This window comes from Neolamprologus multifasciatus, chromosome 9, assembly GCF_963576455.1.
Source record: "Neolamprologus multifasciatus chromosome 9, fNeoMul1.2, whole genome shotgun sequence".
NCBI lineage: Eukaryota > Metazoa > Chordata > Actinopteri > Cichliformes > Cichlidae > Neolamprologus > Neolamprologus multifasciatus.
In genome coordinates, this window is record NC_140447.1 from 32,251,001 (window position 1) to 32,268,273 (window position 17,273).

The 17,273-nt window shown below is 46.5% G+C and overlaps 1 protein-coding gene across 1 annotated transcript in view; it reads right to left on the bottom strand.

The window, feature by feature from the left end:
• Window positions 1-12,551: 12,551 nt before the first annotated feature.
• The window catches only part of fars2 (phenylalanyl-tRNA synthetase 2, mitochondrial), a 132,902-nt gene continuing 128,180 nt past the window's right edge, over window positions 12,552-17,273 (bottom strand). Inside the window, exon 10 of the mRNA XM_085171729.1 lies at window positions 12,552-13,585. Coding sequence (XP_085027855.1) covers window positions 13,276-13,585 — 310 coding nt within the window. The 3' untranslated portion in view covers window positions 12,552-13,275. The remainder of the gene's footprint in view (window positions 13,586-17,273) is intronic.

A 17,273-nucleotide genomic window follows, 5' to 3' on the forward strand; every position in this document is an offset into this window, starting at 1 on the left:
CAGGTTGTAGACGCGTCCTTGATCCAACACAGCTGATTCGAATGCTCAACGACCTCCTCAGCATGCCTTGAAGTTCTCCAGAGGCCTGATAACGAACTAATCATGTGACTCAGGTGAGTTGACCCAGGGTGAGATCTAAAACCTGCAGGACACCGACCCTCGAGGCCTGACGTTGCCCCGCCCCCTGCTTTAGAGCATCATGAAAGCTTTGACGACTCTGTAAACTCATCGGTTTCTTGGTTTGCAGGGAAAGTTTCAGCTCCACAAGCTCAGGTGACTCGACATCTTTGTGCCATCCTCTCTTCTCCTTGAGAAAACCTTAGAACTATAGAAAGTCGTCCTCCTCGCAGCGGTTTTCCCCTCAGGAGCTCTTTAAGGATCAAGCTGCTTTGGGATTACATGTGATCTTTGCTCATCATGTAGCTGTAAAAGGTCCTGCGGGTTCCACCTGTGGCTGTTAGGAGTGCAGAGGAGCACCTGAGAAAGTAAAGAAACCCTTCATCCACAGCCCAGAGAGGATTCGTACAGAACTCCAGAAGTTTGAGATTTCGCCTCTAATCTCATGGCTGGAAGCTGCTTTTAATGCTGCGAGGCTTTGTGAATACAGGCCCAGGAAGCTGCTGGTCCCAGCCCGAGAACAAACAATACGAGTCTCTCGCCCAAGTGTCAGACTCTTCCTTTAAACTCCAGATGACTGAAACCTGCACGGCGCAGACAGCGACACATGACAGCCGTCTCCTCCGACGTGTCAGCCTCTGACAGGAAGAAGAACGTGTGGAATAAAACCAGACGACGTCTCCGCTTCTGCTGCTTCCATTTCAAGACTGTCCGTCACCCGTCTGACAGTCCCGCGGGACTGCGGCGATACATCTGCAGACGATTGGGATCCGTTTAGGCGTCAGAGGAAACAGAAGCTCCATCTGATTACACAGATCTGTTCCCTGGTCCAGCAGGAACCAGCGCTCGCCCCTTTAGAACTGGGTCATTGCTAAATATATTAGCGCTCCAGCCGCCTGCAGCTCGGGCGCCACTTTGAATGCAGAGCATGAACACACAGGCCGGGCCGGCTCTACGGGACCGCTGCAGCATCTCGGTTCCTCTCCAGCATCCCCACGTGAGCCGTCACGTGACGTCTATTGATAGAACTGCAGAGCAAAAAATAATCTGGGCAGCAAACAAAGCAGACGTCCAAAAATCAGGCAGCCAGCTGGCAGGAAGGAGAAGCTTCACTGCGTCCCCTCGAGAAGAAACCAAGACGCTCAGGCTTCCCCAGTCGACTTCGTACTGTGGGATTTCTGCCTCAGAAGAACTACGACTGCACCCTCTGCAGCTGCCAGCACTCCAACTCAAATATTCCAGCCATGGATTTAGGAATAAAACGATTTCCAGGTTCAAACCCAGCAGGAGTGGTGAAGCAGCAACGCGAGCCTCCTTTCAGCCGACTCGCCAGGTTGTGCTGACAGATGGGTTCAGATTATGTCATGTATGGACTGCGTGCAGGTTTCTGCTTTGTGCAACTTGGGCAACATCAGACGAACACAAAATTTATGGATGCACAAATTACAATTATTCAAAACGTTTGACAGACGGTGTTAAAGTGCCCGAGGAAGCTGGAGGAAGCTGGAGGAAGCTGGAGGAAGCTGGAGGTAGAGGTGCTCGTCCTCGGACAAAACAGGAAAAAGTGACGAATAACAGCAGGTACAGGTTTGCATTCCTCTACACTGACTGTGCAGTTGTGCCTGCAGCTCGTGTGCATGTTAGTGAGTCTGCACTGAGCTGGCAGCCAACACCCAACCAGCAGCCCTCACCAACCAAGCCTAACTAAGCAGTTTGAGTCTGAAACTCTGAGCTGGAGAGATTACATCTCCTGGCTGGTTGGGGAACACCAAACCTTCGGGCACGTCGGGATATACCGAGCTCGTTCTCACTCCCGAGGCGTAACATGCCGACGTTTTGTCACGTCCCGCGGCGTTCCTGAGGAACGCGAAAGGAGACCTTTGGCGTTCTTATGGTACGCGGCGGGTTATGGCCGAAATCCAGTGCAATGATGCTCCCGCGGTAATAGACGTTCCAGCCCTGTATTCCAGCCCTAAACCTAACCTTATCCCTAGCCCTAACCATAACCTTTTTCCTGACGTTAACCAGGACTTTAATGATGTTAAATAGCGTGTTTCTAAGCGATTTGAAGAAAAAGAGCGAACATGTGTAGATTGAGTCCATACCGTTCTCATTTTTCCTCATTTTTCCGAGGTCGTCATTTAGGAACGTGGTGGGTAGCCGAAAACGTAATATGTTGATGATTTGTCACCTAGCGTAAAATGTTACGCTTTGGGAGTGAGAACGTGTTGGATATACCAATGAAGGTGTGGTGTGACGTCATTAGAGGCTCTGGGTCTGATGTTTGATGCACCCAGTTTCTTCATTCTGACCTGAAACTGGACAGAAAGGAGGGCACAGAGTTAAAGTTGTTCTACATTTTCTATCCAGAGACACTCTTTGGTTTTCTCTAAATCACAGCGTCTTCCTACCTGAGCACTTTATACAACATCACATCCACTTATTTGTTCAGTCGAACAGTTGGACTCCTGTGAACCAATCAGGAGCAGCTTTGCCACACAGACTGGAGCAGACGGGGATTGAACCACCAACAGTAGATGATTTGCTCTGCAGCCACAACCCAAAACCAAACAACCTCTAACCAGATAGTTTTAGTGTCATTTTGTAACTTTTGTGATCTTTTTAGACGTTCTGTCATTTTTATGAAAACTTTATTGGTGGTCTTGAACCTTTCATGTTATTTTCTGATTGTTTACATCTTTGGTTGTTTGTGCGACTCTCAGTCTTAACTCGTCTTTTCTAAATTCAAACCCGTGAGGCAGACGCAGTTACATCTATGACTCATCGTTGCTCAGCTGCATCCACGCGATCGTTCTCCTGTGGACTGAATCTGCTCCACATTAAAGGGACTTCGTTTGAGTCTAACTTCCTAAATTGTTGAAGCCCTGTTGGACCTCAGACTCATAAAAACTTCGGCTGTGACGCGACGACCAGCTGAGTTCAGTCAAAGAAAACAGGAAGACACAGCAGAGTCGCCCCGGAGAGAAGAAAACCGCCATTAATCAGCTGACGGAGACAGTGAGAGATGACGGCGGACACCGTAGGTCATATAGGACCACACACACACACACACACACACACACACACACACACACACACACACACACACACACACACACACACAGTGTGCTAATGAGTTTATTACATTCTGCCCTCAGACAATAAATGAAGCAATCAATCACAGGGGGAACATCTGTGGAGCTCCTCTTAATTGCACAACAGCCTCATCAGCACTTTAACATAGCGAAGAGGAGGAGGAAGAGGAGGAGGAGGAGGAGGAGGCAGCATTTGTACTCCACGACTAAAAGACAAGACAGAGGAAACGAATGGCTGCTCGATCTTCACACGTTTTCACAGAGGAGGAGGAGGGTGGTGTAGAGATGGAGGCAACATCTGTGGAACATTTTAATCGCACAGCAGCTTCATCAGCACTCGAGGAAGAGGAGGAGGAGGAAGAGGTGTCATAGAGACATCAGGTCACAGGGACGAGGAGGGGGGAGAGTGATGGAACAATGTGAGGTGATGGTGGGAGCTCAGTTTATGTGAGCCTCCACGTTCTCCCTGAAATGAGTAAAAATCCACCTGTGAGCCACAATTAGCGCCTCCGAGTGTGAGGCTGTGAAAGGGCCGCTCCTGCTGGGGGAGGACTTCAAGCACCTCGGGCTCCTTCAGGAGGTGGAGGAGCTGTGATAAAGACAGAGAGGAGCAGGACTGACTCTGCGGTGAGTGAGGAGGAGACTTTCCTGCTCTGCTATGGGAAAGAAACCGATGGCGAGCATGATGACCTGCGTTCCCACCCTCACCTGGGAACACCTCGGGTCCTCCCAGTAGAGCTGGAGACGGTTGCCGGGGAGCTGGAGGTCTGAGACCAGATGCATGGATGTGAAGTTTCCTCCAGAACAGAGGGATCACGAGTGAGACGTGACGGCGTCAGTTTGTGTGATCGTGGAGTCTGGAGCCCTGCTGGACGTTAGAGGAACTGCAGCTTTTAGCACAAACTGTTGTGGACACTGAATAAGTCAGACATGATTGTTTTAACTGAAGTCCTGATGAGTCTGCAGGCTTCAGCTGATTTCCACACGTGCTCCACACGGCTCTGAGTCATACATGATATTTCCCTGTTCACACACTTAACCCGGTTGAAGGTGCTCGCGCTACACGCAGCCCACCTCCTCATCGCGTGTTATTGGGTTACAGCGGCGCTAACCGAGTTAGGGGCGGTCTGTACGGCGCTCGTCCCTGCAGCTGCGCCAAACTGAGTTTAGGAGCGTCTAAGAGTGCAGTGATATCTCAGGAAGCGTCTGCCTTTAGCACACATGAGTGAGGCCATAAACGAGTTAGGATCTCTGTCTTATGCTGCAGTTTTGTTTCCAATCGAGTTAGGGAGCGTCCACTCCCGTACAGCACATTAACGAGGAGATAAATGGCTTAGGAGGTGGTGACAACGGAGCAAAGGAAGGAAGAAAGGTCCCCTTGAATGCTTCTACGTGCAGGAATTTTATAAGTATAAAGATTATTTTGGCTGAGTCTGCTGGAGGCTTGGATCTGCTGTGGTCCTGGAGCCTACGTGAATAAAGTTGCTAGTTAACAGTAAAATTATGGAAACCGTCGTGAACTGTTTACACCTGTGAACTGAAGCAAGACAACCTAACGGGTTAGCTAGTGCAGGCTAAAGACCCACAAAATCACCTCCACGAGTGCAAGTTTCTGCCCAGACTGTCAGACTGAGACTCAGGTGAGCTCACCTGTTTAAATGAAGGCTTAATGTTAGCGTTATTAGGGGCGTGGCCTCTAATAATGCTAACGTGTGGCCTCTCTGGTCGTGTCCAAATTCATGGGCTGCATCCTCCTGAGGACGCATTTGTAAACTGATTACGTCACAGCGACGCGCTGAAGCCTGTCCAACTTCGTAGACTCCTCCGAATGCGGCCAACAAATGCGTCCTCATTTTCCTCGAATTTGAAGGATGGGTCGGGTGTGTCCTTTGTGACCCACTATATCCCAGAATTCATAGCGCGGCCCAGCCAGTTTCAGTTTCCAACAATGGCGGCCGCTACTAAGTTTTAAAATTACTCTTACTAATCTTTCTGGGTCACAAAATAAACTTTTAACATATTTTCAGGCGAGCAAGTAGCTGTGTAAACATCAAATATCTGCTCGGTTTATCAAGATATCGCATATTTGCAAAAGTGCTTCGACGTTTTCTGAGACGTCTGTTACCCACCAGCTCGATAGCTCGCCGGGAGCTCGAGGGTCACTGAAGCCGCCGAGAACGGCACAACTCCCGGCACATCATGTTCAGATCACCGCAGTTTTTTGCTACTCAGGTTAAATGTAATATGTAAGTCACTTAGACAACCTAAAAATGTTATTGTTGGGCTTTTTTCAGTGTTTTGTTTGTTCGTGAGTAAATCTGTTTGGCTGAGATTAAAGTTATTAGATTAGATAAAATAAACCTTTTTTAATCCATCGGGTGGTTTTCACACAGCTGAATAAACGTCAAACTGATTAAACAGAAGTGTGAGACGGTCGAGAGTTTACTCCAGTGTCCTGTTATATTTTAGACAGCAAGGAGCAGACGGCCAAGTTTATTAAACTCCACCGAGACAGCGGTGACGCTAATCAGAAGGCTAGACCATCCAATTTCACAGCCGTTTACTTCCGGCCTATCCGACCTCCTGAGGACCCGCCCCACGTAGACCGCGAAGGCCGGGTCCTCAGGAGGATGCAGCCCATGAATTTGGACACGACTTCTGACTAACACAGCAGCTAGCTGTCTGCTAGCTTGACCTCATCTAACTGTAGCCTAGGGTGACCAACCGTCCTCTTTTCCCCGGACACGTCCACTTTTCACGTTCTGTCCGGGGCGTTTTCGGCGTTCTGGATGCGGAGAGCCTTAACTTCCTCGACCAGGTCCAGGATGGCTTTCTGCTGCAGTTTGACAGCAGAAATCTCCTCTGTCATAAACTCCAGCGACTTCTTAGTGTTGTCGCCTTCCTCGGCTGAGAGACGCTCTTGTAGCGTTGCCCTACAACAGCTAGTTTGACACTAGCGTCCTTCGTCTAACATGTTCCAGCCCTCATCAGCAGTCGAGACCGGAGGTGCTTCATCTCTGACGTCTGTAGATTTTCTATGACTAAGAACAATTCAATTCAATTCAATTCAATTCAATTTTATTTATATAGCGCCAAATCACAACAAATGTCGCCTCAAGGCGCTTCATAGATACAGAGAAAAGCCCAACAATCATATGACCCCCTATGAGCAAGCACTTTGGCGACAGTGGGAAGGAAAAACTCCCTTTTAACAGGAAGAAACCAGGCTCAGGGAGGGGCGGCCATCTGCTGCGACCGGTTGGGGTGAGAGAAGGAAGACAGGATAAAGACATGCTGTGGAAGAGAGACAGAGATTAATAACAGATACGATTCAATACAGAGAGGTCTGTTAATACATAGTGAGTGAGAAAGGTGACTGGAAAGGAAAAACTCAATGCATCATGGGAATCCCCCGGCAGCCTACATCTATTGCAGCATAACTAAGGGAGGATTCAGGGTCACCTGGTCCAGCCCTAACTATATGCTTTAGCAAAAAGGAAGGTTTTAAGCCTAATCTTAAAAGTAGAGATAGTGTCTGTCTCCTGAATCCAAACTGGAAGCTGGTTCCACAGAAGAGGGGCCTGAAAACTGAAGGCTCTCCCTCCCATTCTACTTTTAAATACTCTAGGAACAACAAGTAGGCCTGCAGAGCGGGAGCGAAGTGCTCTAATAGGGTGATATGGTACTACAAGGTCATTAAGATAAGATGGGGCCTGATTATTTAAGACCTTGTATGTGAGGAGCAGGATTTTGAATTCAATTCTGGATTTAACAGGAAGCCAATGAAGGGAAGCCAAAACAGGAGAAATATGCTCTCTCCTTCTAGTCCCTGTCAGTACTCTTGCTGCAGCATTTTGGATTAACTGAAGGCTTTTCAGTGAGTTTTTTGGACATCCTGATAATAATGAATTGCAGTAGTCTAGCCTGGAAGTAATAAATGCATGAACTAGTTTTTCAGCATCACTCTGAGACAGGATATTTCTAATTTTAGAGATGTTGCGCAAATGGAAGAACGCAGTCTTACATATTTGTTTAATATGTGCGTTGAAGGACATATCCTGGTCAAAAATGACTCCAAGGTTCCTCACAGTGTTACTGGAGGCCAAGGTAATGCCATCCAGAGTAAGAATCTGGTTAGATACCATATTTCTAAGCTTTTCAGCGCCGAGTACAATGACCTCAGTTTTATCTGAGTTAAGAAGCAGAAAGTTAGTGGCCATCCAAGTCTTTATGTCTTTAAGACATTCCTGCAGTTTAACTAATTGGTGTGTGTTATCTGGCTTCATGGACAGATAGAGCTGGGTGTCATCTGCATAGCAGTGAAAATGTATGCTATGTCTTCTAATGATGCTGCCTAGGGGAAGCATGTATAATGTAAACAGAATTGGTCCTAGCACCGAACCCTGTGGAACTCCATAATTAACCTCAGTGTGTGAAGGGACTCTCCATTTACATGCACAAATTGGAGTCTATTAGATAGATATGATACAAACCACTGCAGTGCAATACCTGTAATACCTACAGCATGTTCTAATCGCTCTAATAGAATATTATGGTCAACAGTATCGAATGCTGCACTAAGGTCAAGAAGGACAAGCACAGAGATGAGTCCACTGTCAGAGGCCATAAGAAGATCATTTGTAACCTTCAATAAAGCTGTTTCTGTGCTGTGATGAACTCTGAAACCTGACTGAAACTCTTCAAATAAACCATTCCTCTGCAGATGATCTGTTAGCTGTTTGACAACTACTCTTTCAAGGATTTTTGATATGAAAGGAAGGTTGGAGATTGGCCTATAATTAGCTAAGACTGCTGGGTCTAGAGATGGCTTTTTGAGTAAAGGTTTAACTGCAGCCACCTTGAAGGCCTGTGGTACATAGCCGATTATTAGAGATAGGTTGATCATATATAAGATCGAAGAATTAATCAATGGCAGGACTTCTTTGAGCAGTTTTGTAGGAATGGGGTCTAAAAGACACGTTGATGGTTTGGAGGAAGTAATTATTGAAGTTAACTCAGAAAGATCGGTTGGAAAAAAAGAGTCTAACTTAACATCAATGAAACTAAGAGTAGCTGTAGATAATATTACATCTGTGGGATGATTATTGGTAATTTTTTCTCTAATGATAAAAATTTTATTTGTGAAGAAGTTCATGAAGTCATCACTAGTTAACGTTAAAGGGATGGTTGGCTCAAAAGAGCTCTGACTTTTTGTCAGCCTGGCTACAGTGCTGAAGAGAAACCTGGGGTTGTTCTTATTTTCTTCAATCAGTGATGAGTAGTAAGCTGTTCTGGCTTTGCGGAGGGCTTTCTTATAAAGCAACAAACTATTTCTCCAGGCTAAATGATGATCCTCTAAATTTGTGACACGCCATTTCCTCTCCAGATTACGAGTCATCTGCTTTAGGGTACGTGTTTGAGAATTATACCACGGGGTCAGGTACTTCTGATTAGAGACCTTAGTTTTCACTGGAGCTACAGTATCCAGAGTCGTACGTAGTGAGGAGGTGAAATTATTAACAAGATAATCGACCTCTGTTGGGGTAGCGTTCAGATAGCTGCTCTGCTCTGTGTTGGTACAGGGCATTGACGATGATAACAGTGGCTGGATTATATTCTTAAACTTAGTTACAGCACTTTCAGAAAGACATCTACTTTGATAAAGTCCACTCTCCACTGCTGCGTAATCAATTATTGTAAATGTAAATGTTATCAAGAAATGATCAGACAGGACAGGGTTTTCAGGAAACACTGTTAAATGTTCAGTTTCTATGCCATATGTTAAAACAAGATCTAGAGTGTGATTAAAGTGGTGGGTGGGTTCTTTTACATTTTGAGAGAAACCAATTGAGTCTAACAACAGATTAAATGCCATGTTGAGGCTGTCATTTTTAGCATCTACATGGATGTTAAAATCACCCACAATAATTATTTTATCTGAGCTCAGAACTAAATTAGATATAAAGTCTGAGAAATCAGACAGAAACTCTGTGTAAGGCCCAGGTGGACGATAGATGATAACAAGTAAGACTGGTTTCTGAGTTTCACAGCTGGGGTGGACAATGCTAAGCATCAGGCTTTCAAATGAATTAAAAGTCTGTCTTGGTCTTTCATTAATTAATAGACTGGTGTGAAAAATTGCTGCCACACCACCCCCTCGACCTGTGCTTCGAGATTTCTGGTAGTTAGAATGACTCGGGGGTGTTGATTCATTTAAACTAACATAATCATCCTGCTGCAACCAGGTTTCTGTAAGGCAGAGTAAATCAATTTGTTGATCAATTATTAAGTCATGTACTAACAGAGACTTGGAGGAGAGAGACCTAATATTTAATAATCCACATTTCACTGTTTTACTCTTTGGTTCAGATGTGGATACTGTATTGTTCTTTCTTTGTGATTGTTTAAGTTGTTTGTTGCTGGTTTTTAGTTTGTTTTTTGTCTTTTTGGAAGCAGACACAGTCTCTATGGAGATGGGTTTTTGGGGGGGTAGCAGGAGGAGAGAAGCTGCAGAGAGGCGTGTAAGACTGCAACTCTGCTTCCTGGTCCCAACTCTGGATAGTCATGTTTTGAGGGGTTTAATAAATTTGTCGATATTTCTAGAAATGAGAGCTGCTCCATCCAAAGTGGGATGGATGCCATCTCTCCTAACAAGACCAGGTTTCCTCCAGAAGGTTTGCCAATTATCTATGAAGCCCACATCGTTTCTGGGACACCACTCAGACAGCCAGCAATTTAAGGAGAACATGCGGCTAAACATGTCACTCCTGGTCTGATTGGGGAGGGGACCAGAGAAAACTACAGAGTCCGACATTGTTTTGGCAAAGTTACACACCGATTCAATATTGATTTTAGTGACCTCCGATTGGCGTAACCGGGTGTCATTACTGCCGACGTGAATTATGATTTTATTGAATTTACGTTTACCCTTAGCCAGCAGTTTTAAATTTCCTTCAATGTCGCCTGCTCTGGCCCCTGGAAGACAATTGACTATGGTTGCCGGTGTCTCTAGCTTCACATGTCTGAGAACAGAATCACCAATTACCAGAGTTTGACCCCCGGCGGGTGTGTCACCGAGTGGGGAAAAACGGTTAGACACATGAACGGGTTGGTGGTGTACCTGGGGCTTCTGTTTAGGACTACGCTTCCTTCTCACCGTTACCCAGCCTTTCCCCAGCTGCTTGGGGTCTGCCGGGGAACAGCTAGCGGGGCCTACGCTATCTTCGGCTGCACCAGCTACAGGGGCCTGGCTAGCTAAGGGTGAGAGCAGGGTGCAAAGCCGAGTCTCCAATTCAGTAATCCTGGCCTCCAGAGCTGCAAATATGCTACATTTGTTACAGATATCATTACTGCTAAAGGAGGCCGAGGAGTAACTAAACATCTGACACAATGAGCAAGAAAGTGCAGAAGGGACAGGTGAAGTAGCCATGGTGCTAACGGGTCGGCTACGAGCTAAGCTAGCGAAACAGTACAGAGACAGTGAGTGAATACTATAAATTAGGTAGTGAGTACACAGAAAGTGTGCTTCGGATGAAGCATGTGAAGATTATACTGTGAAAAAAGAATGTATTTAAAAGTTGTTAATTAAACTGCTAAGCAAATAAGCTACTCAGAAACACCACTGTGTTTGAGCAGGAACAGGAAGCGATACTATACCACAGAGCGAGCGAGCGAACACCAAGTGACAGCGCCACCGACAGGAGACCCCAGAGCATGCCAAGAACAGAAGATGAAGCTCAGCTCGAGAGTCCTCTTTGGTTTATTTCATTAACTCTGTGACGCTTCTCGCGTCTTTAACCTGAATTTTTCATGTTTTCCTCTTTAATTAATGAATCTTTCATGTATTTATTAGTCACTAAGTGGAGTCACAGCAGAGGATGTCCAGTCACGAGTCTGCAGCTCAGTGACGCCTGGTTACGGCTCATTTGTCGATGATTAAAAGTCGTGCTCCTCGGTAACAACGCTTCACTTAAGAGACGATCAGGCCGCGGGTCAGCCGCGGCTTCGTGCAGATGGTCCGCGTCGCGCTCGACAGTTTGTAGAAATGTTCTCGTGACATTTTTGAAGCCTGGCCTGTGATTTCCCTCCAAGCGTGACTTTTCCCCGGGTTCCCTCTCGCCATCCGTCAGACCGCTTCCCGCTCACATCAGCGGATAACATTTACCTCATCATCAGCGACACGCGTGCAGCATTTACAGCTGACATTTAGCCATGTGGCCCACATGCCCACTCGCTGCCCACAGAGGAAACTCCAGCTCAACATTAGAGGCAACTAATTGCGAGGTTAAAGGTCACAGCAGGATCTGGCCTGCGCAGAGGTGCGGCAATTAGTCCCGTGGCAGGAGATCTTAGCGGCCGCTGCTGAAGGGAAGGAGGCGCTCTTCAGAAAGCGTGGAGCCGCCCGGGGAGCGCTTCAAACAAAAACGACGAGTGCAAAAAGAGCGGCGTGTCTGAGGGCGGCCTGACCTCAGACGTGAAACAAACCTCTTTGTCTCAGCAAAAGGGACTCGGTTTCCATGACAACAGAGTGCACCTCACCTGATCCCGGCCGCCGGTGAACCCGGGGTAGTCGCAGGCCTTTTGCATTCTCGCTCACGATTTTAAATCTCTGAGCAAAGACGTGAAGCGTGTCAGTCAGTGGAAACAGGTGAAGTGTGAAGCACTCAGACCTCCACCCTGTAGTCCTCATAAGGCCGCTCGTGGTTCCCAAAAAACAGAGCTGAGGGACCTAAATGCAAACTCTGAAGCTTCTTCTGGATGTTAGTGCGAGAACTGGCAGTGCTACTGCAGCACACACCATCACTTTAAGGCAGGAATAAACCAATAAACGAGTGTGTGTGTGTGCGTGTGTGTGTGTGTGTGTGTGTCTGTGTGTGTCTGTGTCTGTGTGTGTGTGTGTGTGTGTGTGTGTGTACACTCAGTTTGCAGCTGCTTTTATTGCTTCTCACTCCAGGAGACTCCAGCGATGAGCGAGAAGACTGGCAGCACGCTGCAAAAGCAGGAGTCTTTCCCGTCATCTCCTCTCCCACATGACTCGAACGCAGCATCGCTCCGCCCGTGTGTCTCCTAATGGGTGCAGCGAGGACTCCTCCTCCTACTCTCTGTAGCCGTTACATCGCACAGATTCCTCAGGAGCTTTGCTTCGCCTCCATGGCTAAAAGAGCCGAAAATGGTGCTCTCCTCTAAAAATACCTGAACTACACACACGGGTTGGAGTCAGGGATGCCGAGCCAGAGTCTCAGAGGCTAAATGAGTGTGTGTGTGAGTGTGTGTGCGCGCGTGTGCATGTGTGCGTGCATGTGAGTGTGTGCGCATGTGTGCGCGCATGTATGCGCGCGTTCACGTGCGCGTGTGTGTACGCGTGTGTGTACATGTGTGTGTGTGTGCAGATCATTTCTTACTGTAAAACTCGCTGAAGTGAACGTGGAAGTAAAAGCAGGGAGAAGGAAAAAATGACAACCCTGTTCAATTACCATGGCAACCACTCCTCATCCTCCCTCCTAACCACACTCGGTGATGTGTGGGGCCGCCCTTCCCAGATTTCCCAGCAGCTGTTTTCCTGTCAGAGACGAGAGGAAGGCTGCAGTTCCCTCAAACCCACGGACGCGAGCGGGGCATTTTATTTTGAAAGGGCTCCGTTGGCTGGATCAGAGAGGACAGGAAGTGCCTATTATTAGAAACTATAGATTCTATTTGTCTTCTTTCATTTTTCTACTAATTCATGTCAGTGCAGTGTCACAGCTGGCTGAGACTCAGCGCTCCATCCTTTCGTGTCCGGGATGAGAACAGCGACAGACCCTGATCTGTGCACTTTTACAGGCCCACAGAAAAAGCTGCTTTCATTTATGAGTCTATAATAATGCAGCATCATGTATTAGTAGCTGTGCATTTTATTTCAAAATAATTAGGAAAGCTGTCAAATAAAAGCAGAGCTGCCACATCACATCGTCACAGCGTCCTCATCACTGCTGACGCTGCAACCATCCAGTCAGTCAATAAACCCGAGACACTGAACACTTTATTCTTCTATTTTCAGAAAGACATCAGAACACCTGACAATGAATTATTGTGTCAGACTTAACAAGCACACACACACACACTCACACACACACACACACACACACACACACACACACACACACAGCTGCTGATGCAAACTGTCATCTGTGAACCAATCGGCCGCTCGCTGCTTCTCGCCACAAACAAACCTTTTAATTTCTCGCCTCGTCGTTGCTGTAATCACTCTGACAGAGAAGCAGTTGTGGCGTCTGACAGGGAGGCGCGTGCGTTTGATTCCCGAAGCCTCGTTTAGACTCCGTCTCCCTCTCAGTTCTCCAGCTGTGAGGACGCCACGCTCCCAGCTCGCTCCACATCTGTCAAAGATATAAATATCACGTCACCTGGAAGTAAGTGCATCCACAGAGGAAGTGATGGAAGCAGATCCAAGGACCAGACAAACCGTGTCATCAGTGAAAAAGCTGAACTTGAGCCAATGCAAATCTTTGTGATGCTGATACTTTTTCCCTTTTCTGTCAACTTTCATACGAGAAGTTCAGCCAAAGATGAGGCGTTGCCGTAACAACCTTCCTCACTGCCTCTGAACTCTCTGGATCAGATGTTGTGTCTCGTCCTCTCTCTCACTTCTGTGTTAGAGGAAAATCTATCATGAATTCACTTGAACAGGACAAACTTGTTTTTTCTTTCCCTTTAAAGCTGCTGATGAAGCTGTGGGATGTGTTTATAGGTTTTTATATCCCTGAGCTCCATCACAGTGGACAAACAGAGCTGCTGCTGCTGATTACTCCAGAAAACTGGGAAAGTTCTGTGCCTCTCAGCAGGTCACCTCCAGTGCTGATGTAGAGTTCATATACGATACATCATATCATTTATTTTGAGGAGATGAAACACAATCTGTGTTCATCAAACCTTAAGATTCATTACCTGTGCAGCAGGACGTCCAAGGACACAATGAAACCCTCTGAACCCTAAACTCGAGCGAGGCTCAAAGATCCGAGCAGAAATCTCAGCGCTCCGTGCATGCTTCCCCTGTCAGAGGGAAAGAGCAGTTTGACTTTGAACCTGATGATGATCCAAAGAAAAGTAGATTTATTCTTGCTAGACCTCATGAGGTCTCCCCTATTTCCACATTTAACTGGCCGTCAGTCGCAGGGATGTGGTTTGTTTTTCTGCAGGGAGCCTCCATGCATGCGTCTACAGTTGCTGCAGCCCAGGCTTGGCGCCACATCTGCAGTAATGCGCTGTGGGAAGCGGAGCTGGAGGTTGAGCTTCCTGCATTTCAGCCTTTACTCAGTTAATGCCACCATTAACAAAACGACCCATAATGCAACATCATCTGCAGACTGTTATCCACAAACATTATGCATCACACGGCTCAGTTTGGTTTGTAGCTCACACTTTCCTGAAGCGCCACCTTTGGGCCAGATGTGCAGATGTGACCCCAGAACGAAGAACTGGGCAGTTTGAATGTTTGCTGTGTTTGAGCCCTCACAGGTAGAGCAGCAGCAGCTTTTCTTATTTGTGTTTGCTCAAAGAAACGTCACGGCGGCAAAAAGACGGAGGAATAAAAATAAACCCCGTCTGTGGATGGAGATGAAGCCGGTCTCAGTGGAGTCTAAATAAAAACACGTGACACTGAAATAGAAAAATGTGATGAAAGAGAAACGATCAGATATCACGTTAGTTTCTTCCTCTTTGTCTCACGCTGTTTGAAGAGGAATGAATCGTCCACAGTTTCAGTCACGATGAATATGAAGCAAACCTGATGCCCGTGTGTGTGTGTGTGTGTGTGTGTGTGTGTGTGTAATAAGGTTTTGACTTGATCTTTGCAAATCCACCAAATGCATGCATCCACACACCCACTCGCTGTCTCCAGCGTCTGCTTCTGTGTGTGTGTGGGAGGGTTGGAGGGCCAGTGACTACACCCATCTGTCACAGCCACCACCCTCTCTCCCCCTCGCTGCCACCATATGAGACAATAAGAACATGAGCTCAAAGTGTCTGGAATGAAAAATAAGGAGCCGCAGAGGCTGAGGTCGACTTAAAAGAACATCATGATGGTTTATGGTGTTTTGAGACTGAAAAACTTCACCAGAGCCGAAAATTCCCTCCACGGCGAGCGCGCACTGAGCTCCAGGATTCAGACGGATGTCTGGATCAGCTTTGATTTGTGGCATTTTCTTCAGAATGTCAAAACAATGTCTCAAGTTTCCTTATTTCTTTAGTTTGGTGTGAATTTTAACACCAAATGTCTTAAATCAAAAGTTAATCACTGTTAGTCCAAGTCCATCCATAACATCCTAAATAAGCCTTGTAACAGCAGCAGTGCTCTCCTCCTTGGAGTGCCAGGTAATGTAGTTTTGTCAAAATCTGATAATTAATGCACGAAGTATTCTGTGGTGTAATGACAAACCCCTCATTTATCAGTGAGCAGGGTGGCTGCTGGGCATGCTGATCCTGGTCCTTAAATGTAACCAAGTCATTGATGGAAAAGGAAATACAGGAACGCTAAAACATCAGGAACTCCAGGCAGGTTTGGAAAAGTCATGAAAAGTGTGTGATGCACTTAAAACCTGGAGAAATGCTGCACTGACCAGCACACCTGGAGGCCAGAGAAAAGCATGCACACCTGTGGCAAATGAAGCTGTAACCTCTCTGTTTGAATATTCTGGACCTCTGCATCCTGATGAAGGCACTGGCTGATATGCACGGGTGTGTTTTTATGCCTTTAGCAATCTGAGAAAAAAAACAACCTTTAATACTTTTCAAAATCCAGGGCCTGAACTGTTTTCTACATTTTTATTGAACTGAGCAGTTTCCAGTTGCTAAACCTAAAAAACAGGTGAAAGTGAAAAGAATAAGTGGGAGGAAAAAACATCCATCAACTCTAACGGTTTACTGCAATGAGAGCACGATGCATTAACATGTTGGTGTACCTCAAGGCTCACCTTTGGGTCCTCTGCTGTTTAGTTTAGTTTAGCAACAGAACACTAGGTCGACTAAGGTGAAGAGAACGCTTGGTTGTTTTAAAGAAAGCATAATTAACTTGAGCAGGTAGCAAACAAAACAGGCGTACCTTAAAACAAAACATCTTCCATCTAACTTAGACCACAGAAAGGTTACAAACTTCACCTCAACTCTCCAGCCAGGAAAAAAGACGACATCATAATAAAAAGGGCAGCACCGCCATGCAAGCTTCCACTGGAAGCAAACACATAAACTGTAACCCGATCATGAAGCAAAGACCAACAGAGAGCTCGCTGAAAGACCTGGAGTGCAGCTTTAGACAGTTTAATTATGCCCTGGAGGTCATCCATTGGCTGGATGACTCAGACCGCAGCCAATGAAAGGCGGGAACATAAGAGGGAAGAGAGGAGCCAAGACCTGGACACTAATGGTAAACATGAACTTCCACCCCGCTTCCACTTAAGGATAAGTGGAAGGGAATGGATGGATGATGGATGTAAGGATGGATGAGTGAATGAATGAATGAACGAGTGGATGGATGGATGTACAGATGGATGGATGGATGGATGTACAGATGGATGGATGGATGGATGTGCAGATGGATGGATGGATGGATGTACAGATGGATGGATGGATGGATGTGCAGATGGATGGATGGATGTACAGATGGATGGATGTACAGATGGATGGATGGACAGATGGACAGATGGATGGATGGATGTACAGATGGATGGATATACAGATGGATGTACAGATGGATGGATGGATGGATGGATAGATAGATGGATGGATGTACAGATGGATGTACAGATGGATGGATGTACAGATGGATGTACAGATGGATGGATGGGTGGATGGATAGATGGATGGATGATGGATGTACAGATGGATGTACAGATGGATGGATGTACAGATGGATGGATGTACAGATGGATGGATGTACAGACGGATGTACAGATGGATGGATGGATGGATGGATGGATAGATAGATGGATGGATGTACAGATGGATGTACAGATGGATGGATGTACAGATGGATGTACAGATGGATGGATGGGTGGATGGATAGATGGATGG